This window comes from Octopus bimaculoides, chromosome 10 (assembly GCF_001194135.2).
Source record: "Octopus bimaculoides isolate UCB-OBI-ISO-001 chromosome 10, ASM119413v2, whole genome shotgun sequence".
In the NCBI taxonomy this organism is placed as follows: domain Eukaryota; kingdom Metazoa; phylum Mollusca; class Cephalopoda; order Octopoda; family Octopodidae; genus Octopus; species Octopus bimaculoides.
The window spans coordinates 22,933,665-22,941,164 of record NC_068990.1 but is presented as its reverse complement, the minus strand read 5'-3'; the positions used below and the strand labels follow the sequence as shown (position 1 = coordinate 22,941,164).

The 7,500-nt window shown below is 37.2% G+C and overlaps 1 protein-coding gene across 1 annotated transcript in view; it reads left to right on the top strand.

Annotated features, from left to right (window-relative positions):
• Positions 1–7,500, top strand: part of LOC106873980 (UDP-glucose:glycoprotein glucosyltransferase 1) — a 186,770-nt gene that overhangs the window by 120,920 nt on the left and 58,350 nt on the right. The window contains exons 39-40 of the mRNA XM_052971269.1: positions 778–834; positions 1,947–2,178. Coding sequence (XP_052827229.1) covers positions 778–834; positions 1,947–2,178 — 289 coding nt within the window. The remainder of the gene's footprint in view (positions 1–777; positions 835–1,946; positions 2,179–7,500) is intronic.

Sequence of the window (7,500 nt, the reverse complement as noted above, 5' to 3'; positions counted from 1 at the left end):
AAAAATCTGCAAAGTAGAAACAGTACAGTACTGTATACTATTTTTAAAATTATTATTATTATTTTAATTATCATAGGCGTAGGAGAGGCTGTGTGGTAAGTAGCTTGCTTACGAACCACATGGTCCCAGGTTCAGTCCCACTGTGTGGCACCTTGGGCAAGTGTTTTCTACTATAGCCTCGGGCCGACCAAAGCCTTGTGAGTGGATTTGGTAGACAGAAACTGAAAGAAGCCCGTCGTATATATGTATATATATGTATGTATGTGTGTCTACGTCTTCCCAACATTGCTTGACAACCAATACTGGTGTGTTTATGTCCCCGTAACTTAGTGGTTCGGCAAAAGAGACCAATAGAATAAATACTAGGCTTACAAAGAATAAATCCTGGGGTCGATTTGCTCGATTAAAGGCGGTGCTCCAGCATGACCACGGTCAAATGACTGAAACAAGTGAAAGAGTATTATAATTTGTATATATTTTACTATAAATCCAAAACAACAGCACGGAGGAATCAACACAAGCTTAAATAATAAACCACGATATGATGAGGGATTATTATTATCATAACTAAGGCTTTCAAATAAATAACTATAAAGTTATCTACATTATATATGTTTCAAGTATTGAGAATTACTGTGAGTTTTAGGTGATTGTATAGTATTTATAGGTGAAATGAAAATCTACTCAGTCACCTGTTAATTACTAGTTTCTTTATTTCATTCTTCTTTTCATGTCAGAAATGAAAATGTCCTAAAACCTATCTATATACCATTTCAGATTCTGGAAATCAGGATATTGGGCAAGTCACTTAGGTGGCCGTAAATATCATATCAGGTAAAGTGTTTGAAATTTCTTGTCTTTTTTTTTTCCTTTTTCTTTTTAGTTCTTCATCATTCTTTCACATTAAAAGCCGGCCATCAAAATTCCATGTTAATTTATGCTCCAAACTCTAGATTAATGACAACAAAGTTACTTTACTAAATACTTCATTATTTTCAAAATTAATTGTTGAAACAAAGGTGAAGTGTTTCAACAGAAATATGGTAACGAAGCGGTTCACCAAGAAATAATTGTTGTTAGACTAAAGGCTCTAACTTGTGTAAACTTAAAATGTTAATTGTAACCATTCTGCTTGAGTGTGTTATTTCTGTTTGCTACAGGAAATTTGCAGTCCTGAGTTACAGCTCTTTTTTGCCAGTGGTACTCTCCATGCGGATTATTCACATAGAGCGTGTTTCATTCAGTGTCTTAAAATATCTATCCCACTCTTGTTTCCTTCACTTCTACTACTGTGGTGTAGTGCTACCCTTTATCATCAAGAGGCGGTACCATTTTCTTGTATGTAAACAGTTCTTTGTTTGCATAGACTTTTGGTCAGCAAGTCTGAAAATTGAAATAACAAGTGAATAAGTCAAGAAAATGAAATAGTTATGGGTTGGTGTACAGGAATCTCATTCGATAACCACATGACTGCATGGAGACACTAAAAGAATTGTATTAAAAGATGTGTTTACAACTTTGATCAGATCACATACTTTCTCATCAATGCCAAAGTTTCTAATGAGAAAAACACTCCCATAATCCTCGTAATCTAAAACCTTATATGCTTGCATCTATCCTCAAGTGTTTAAATTGCTTTCTCCTAGAGAAAAGGGAATTTGCTTGAAACACCAGTGGTATAGTGAGAGAGTGGCACCCAGGATAGCCCATGATCTCCCCCCAACATCGTCCCACCTCCCCAGCCTATAGAGCTTTATGCATCAGGTCCAAAAGTATTTCCCTTATAAAAGCGTCACTGGAGGGGACTGTCTCCTTCCCCTTCCACACTACTGTTTTCCACAGCATGTTTCTTGTTATGTTTATTTTCTTTTATTTCTCAAAGCTCATGAAACTTTTGTTTTATTATTATTGTTGTTATTGTTGTTCTTCTTCTTCTACCACCACAGTGCCCTCTATGTTGTTGATTTGAAAAAATTCCGTCGGATAGCAGCTGGAGATCGTTTGAGAGGCCAGTACCAAGGTTTGAGCCAAGATCCAAACAGCCTTGCCAATTTAGATCAAGATCTGCCTAATAACATGATCCACCAAGTGGCTATCAAATCGTTACCTCAGGAATGGCTCTGGTGTGAGACTTGGTGCAGTACAAAAGAATTGAAAAATGCAAAAACTATTGATTTGGTGAGTAATAACAGATTGTATGCTTTTCTTTTTTTTTTTTTTCAACACTTTATAATTTTTTTTCATCATGGACCCCTGGATATTACTCAAGTCCTAGGACATTGATTTTGTCTACATGGAAAGTATTTTACATAAAATATGCAAAGTAGGAGTGGCTGTGTGGTAAGTAGCTTGCTTACGAACCACATGGTTCCGGGTTCAGTCCTACTGCGTGGCACCTTGGGCAAGTGTTTTCAACTATAGCCTCGGGCCGACCAAAGCCTTGTGAGTGGATTTGGTAGATGGAAACTGAAAGAAGCCTGTCGTATATATGTATGTATGTATATATATATATATATATATATATATATATATATATATATATATATATATATATATATATATATATGTATGTGTGTGTGTATATGTTTGTGTGCCTGTGTTTGTCCCCCCAACATCGCTTGACAACTGATGCTGTTGTGTTTACATCCCCGTAACTTAGCGCTTTGGCAAAAGAGACCAATAGAATAAGTACTAGGCTTACAAAGTCCTGGGGTCGATTTGCTCGACTAAAGGCAGTGCTCCAGCATGGCCACAGTCAAATGACTGAAACAAGTAAAACGAGTAAAGAGTTACCATAAGTATGGTGTTTTGCAATTCACTTATTTTGGGACTGCCAGGAACTCAGTCTGGATTCTCTATTTTCTGAAGTACAAGCTGGTGGTAAGAAATTCTCAAGTGAGTCAATGTAACAGTGTTGACATTTCACTGTTTCCATGACAACCAATGTTATTTCTTCATGTTTGGAAGCTGAGTCAACGGAGAAGAGATACAGCTAAATAAAATCTCCAAGCAGTTTAAATGCCCAAGTCTCTAATATCCAACTGGTTAAAAAAATGTCAGCAGAATGGCACCCAGGAGTCATGACCTGAATGTGGCCTGCCCCCTTAGAATGAAAGAAGTCCAGGGCCAAAACATGAGCCTTTGGTGGGTTACTCCTTTGAAGACCTTCAGCTGAGAGTTTCTTACTACTTTGTAAGAATGTAGTGTCAGCTTTCAAACATCTTTACTATTTTATCAAATCCTGCTGCATTTTGAATAAGCTTTTGGTCCTCCCAAATCATTTTGATATAAAAATTGACCTACATTTTTGGGGTGTAAATACTGACCATGACATTTCGACCTGTATACCATAAAAAATGGTTTTGTTTTGTGCAAAGTGTTGATTCGAATGTTTTACAATATCAGCTGTTGCTTAGCTCCCAGTTAACCCTTTAGCATTTCAGTCAGCCATATTCAGCCCAAATATTCTATCTCTTTTACGGTTAATCTAGCCAGGTCCAAACTTCACATGCCAACCCTGTGATGTCATTCCGGAAATAATTGATCACATTATCAAAATCTCAGTTACCAAATAATGCACGATTAATTCAAAACAATGTGGATAAGTAAATATTGAATTTGACAAAATAACCTGAGTTAAACATTACATCTTTGACTATCATAATCTAAGATTACTTTATTTCGCCTGTCCTTCCTCTTCTTTTGAGGGAGATCTGACTGCTGTTTCTTGCAGGCTTAGCTTTATAGTGCCTCTTACATTTTCCGGCATTGGCATCGCTTATACTGCCAGAATTAACAAAGAGTTGCACTAATATTGTAATCTATCTTTATCTAACTTACTACTACTACTACTACTACTACTACTACTACTACTACTACTCCGTCACCCACCTCTTGACAAAGAAAGGAAAATTATATTCTTGCTTCATCAAAACCAGTTATTTTCATTTATGGTATGAACATTATTTTACCATTTGCCCTGTAGAATTTGGAATTTGAAAGAAAATAAATAAATTTTTTTTATTTTCATTATTTTTAAAGATATTTTGATGTAATTTTTGCTGCAAAGTACCTCAAGATAAATTAAAACAAAAGCTGCTAATTGTTAACTCTTTTTTTCCTCCTGTTTCTTTTAGTTTTTAGAATATTGCATATAGAGCTAATTACTTAATGAACTTAATCTATAATGGTATATAAAGAGAGAGAGAGAGAGAAAGAGAGGGAGATTAAAGAAAGAAAGAAATATAGAGTTTGTTTCGTTAAATTTTCTTGGTTCCTTCTCATTACCAACTTTGTATGTGTATGTGCACGTATATATATATATATATACACACACACACACACACACACACACACATACATACACACATGCATATATGTATATATACACACACACACACACACGCACACACTTACAGTCTATTGAATTTTTTGCTTTCTCAATTCTTATGTGGGTGTACATGTACACATATGCTCAGTGTGTCTAATCACTGAATAATGTATTGAAGTAATTTACATTCAAAATCCTGACTGACTTATGGGACACATCATGTATGTGTATGTGTGGATATGTAGTTATATATGTGCATGTGTATAAATATATATATATGTATGTGCGTGTGTATGAATATATATATGTATCTGTGTATGTGGATATATATAATACACACACACACAGATTTGCATAAATGCATGCACTAATATACCTTGTACAAAATTAAACATACATGTTCACATAGGTCTGTTTCACTTTGTTCTTCTGTAACTATTTACACACACGCACAGAAAAGTTACAGTAGAATGTCTTGAAGGGTGTTTTTAAAATTCATTTAATGTTTCAATTGTTTTTAGCTCAATGACTGTAATTGAAATGAAATAAAAGAATCGTCTAGTTTTGCCAAACGTAGAAATCTCAATTGCCAAGTGTACTTATTATCCTTTCAAGACTTCCATGCAATTTACCATTCTTCAGTTCTGTCTTCTATTAACAGTTGTCAAGCTTTTCTCCTGTCTACTTTTGAAGAAAGATCATGTTTTGGGTTTTTTTCTTTTTTTTAAATTTTAAAATTATTATTATTATTATTATTATTATTATTGTTATTATTATTATTATGTACCAAGCTGGCAAAATTGTTAGTGCACCAGGCAAAATGCTTAGCGGCTTTTTATCTATCTTGACATTCTGAGTCCAAATTCTGCTGAGGTCGGCTTTACCTTTCAATTATTTCAGAGTCTGTAAAATAGGCACCAGTAGACCACTGTAGTTGATATAATTGGCTTACCCACTCCCTTGAAATTGCCGGCCTTGTGCCAAAATTTGAAATCACCATCATCATCTATATAATTATCAACAGGGCGAGCTGGCAGAATTGTTAGCAAGCCGGGTGAAATGCTTTGTGTTATTTCAACTTCCATTATGTTCTGAGTTCAAATTCTGCTGAGGTCGACTTTGCCTTTCATCCTTTCAGGGTCAATAAGATAATTACCAGTTGAACACTGGGGTTGATGTAATCGACTCATCCCCTCCCCCAAAATTGCTGCCCTTGTGGCAAAATTTGAATGGATTGCACTTAAAGTTACCCTCCGAGACACAAGTCCAGGCAAGGTTGTTTATGGAAGGCCAGCAGTCGCCCATGCATACCAAACTCCAATCACCACATCGTTACATGTACATAGGGTAACGGGTAAAGAGCCCCTTCAGTCGTGAGTGGCCATGGGATAGCACTTAGAAAGTTATCCTCTGAGGCACAAGTCCAGACAAGGTTGTTTATGGAAGACCAACAGTCACCCATGCATGCCATTCTTCCCTCTCCGTGCCACTGATGTTATCCAAGGGGAAAGCAAAGGCCGATACAGCTTGGCAATTCATTTCTACAGATGAACACAGCTCGGTCTGGGAATCGAACTCACTACCTCATGATTGTAAGCCCGACACTCTGACCAGTGAGCCATGTACCTTCACTCGTCAAATGTATAGCTTATTTGTTCTCATTGTTTTGAATTAGACACGTATTATCTCGTAGCTTCGAGATTTTGATGGTGTGGTTAGTTATGATTCTTGATTAATTCAAAACCATGTGAATAAACAAGCATTACATTTGACTTTTTCCAAAGTATTCTGAACACTAAAGGGTTAAGATAGAAAGTCTGTATTATAAAAACAGGGGACAAACTCAAGTGGGTTGGTATTAAAAGGTTCCAATCAAAGGTTTTTAATGTGGGTGATGCCACCTTCCTTTAGGGGGCAGTGGGGTAACATAATTAACATACTAAATTTTACTTGTAGTAGTATTTATATTATACAGGATAAAACTAGTTATGATTATTAAAATAAAACGAGAAGACCCATCAAAACTGCAGTCATGGCAGATGCCAGTGTGTCACATAAATGGCACCATGCTAGTGGCATGTAAAGGCACCTTTCGAGTGTTGGGCCTCATGCTGGCAAGGACCGAGACCATTTGACCGTATGCCAGGTTTCAAGTGTTGGACCTCACGGAGGCAATGACAATGTCCATTTGGCATTATGCCATGCTTGAGAAGAAGACTCATCGAGCCAAGGAAAACTGCAGTTGTGGCAGATACTGGTGGCACGTAAAAGCACCCATTACACTCTCGAAGTGGTTGGCATTAGGAAGGGCATCTAGCCATAGAAAACCATGCCCAAAAGGGACTGGAGTCTGGTGCAGCCTTCTAGCTTACTAGCCCTGGTCAGACCATCCAACCCATGCCAGCATGGACAACGGATGTTAAATGATGATGATGATGATGATGATCTCATCAGGCATGGGGAAGTCATTAACTTGCAATGTATGAAATAAATTTAGGACTTTTGTCCTTTCACAGTTAAAAGTTTATAGAATCCATTTTCAGAATAAAATTTATAAATTATTATCCATGTTTAGTTAGTTTAGTTGTGACACCTCACATGGCTCGGTGGTTAGAGCGTCGATCTTACAACCGTGAGGTTGTGAGTTCGAATCCCGGACCAGGCTGCATGTTGTGTTCTTGAACAAGACACTTTATTTCTCGTTGCTCCAATCCACTCAGCTGTAGAAATGAGTTGCGACATCACTGGTGCCAAGCTGTACCGGCCTCTGTCTTTCCCTTCGATAACATCAGTGGCATGGAGAGGAGAGGCCGGTATGCATGGGCGACTGCTGGTCTTTCATAAACAACCTTGTCCGGACTTGTGCCTTGGAGGGTAATTTTCTAGGTGCAATCCCATGGTCATTCGTGACCGAAGGGGGTCAAAAAAAAAAAGACACCTCACTTACCACTTTGGTGGGTGCTAGGCATAACAACTACTTAAAAGGAGGTAGGCGGGGGCTACAAAAGGAAAAAGGTCAAGCACCCTGGGTTAAATAAATACTCCAGGATTAAAGGTAATTTAGCTGCTATTTCATGCAGGTCAAGCTACCATATAGAGACTGTCATTAACTCAGTATTTCTGTCATAGTATGGTGTTCCTACTGAAATTATTATCTTCAGTGCATTCTT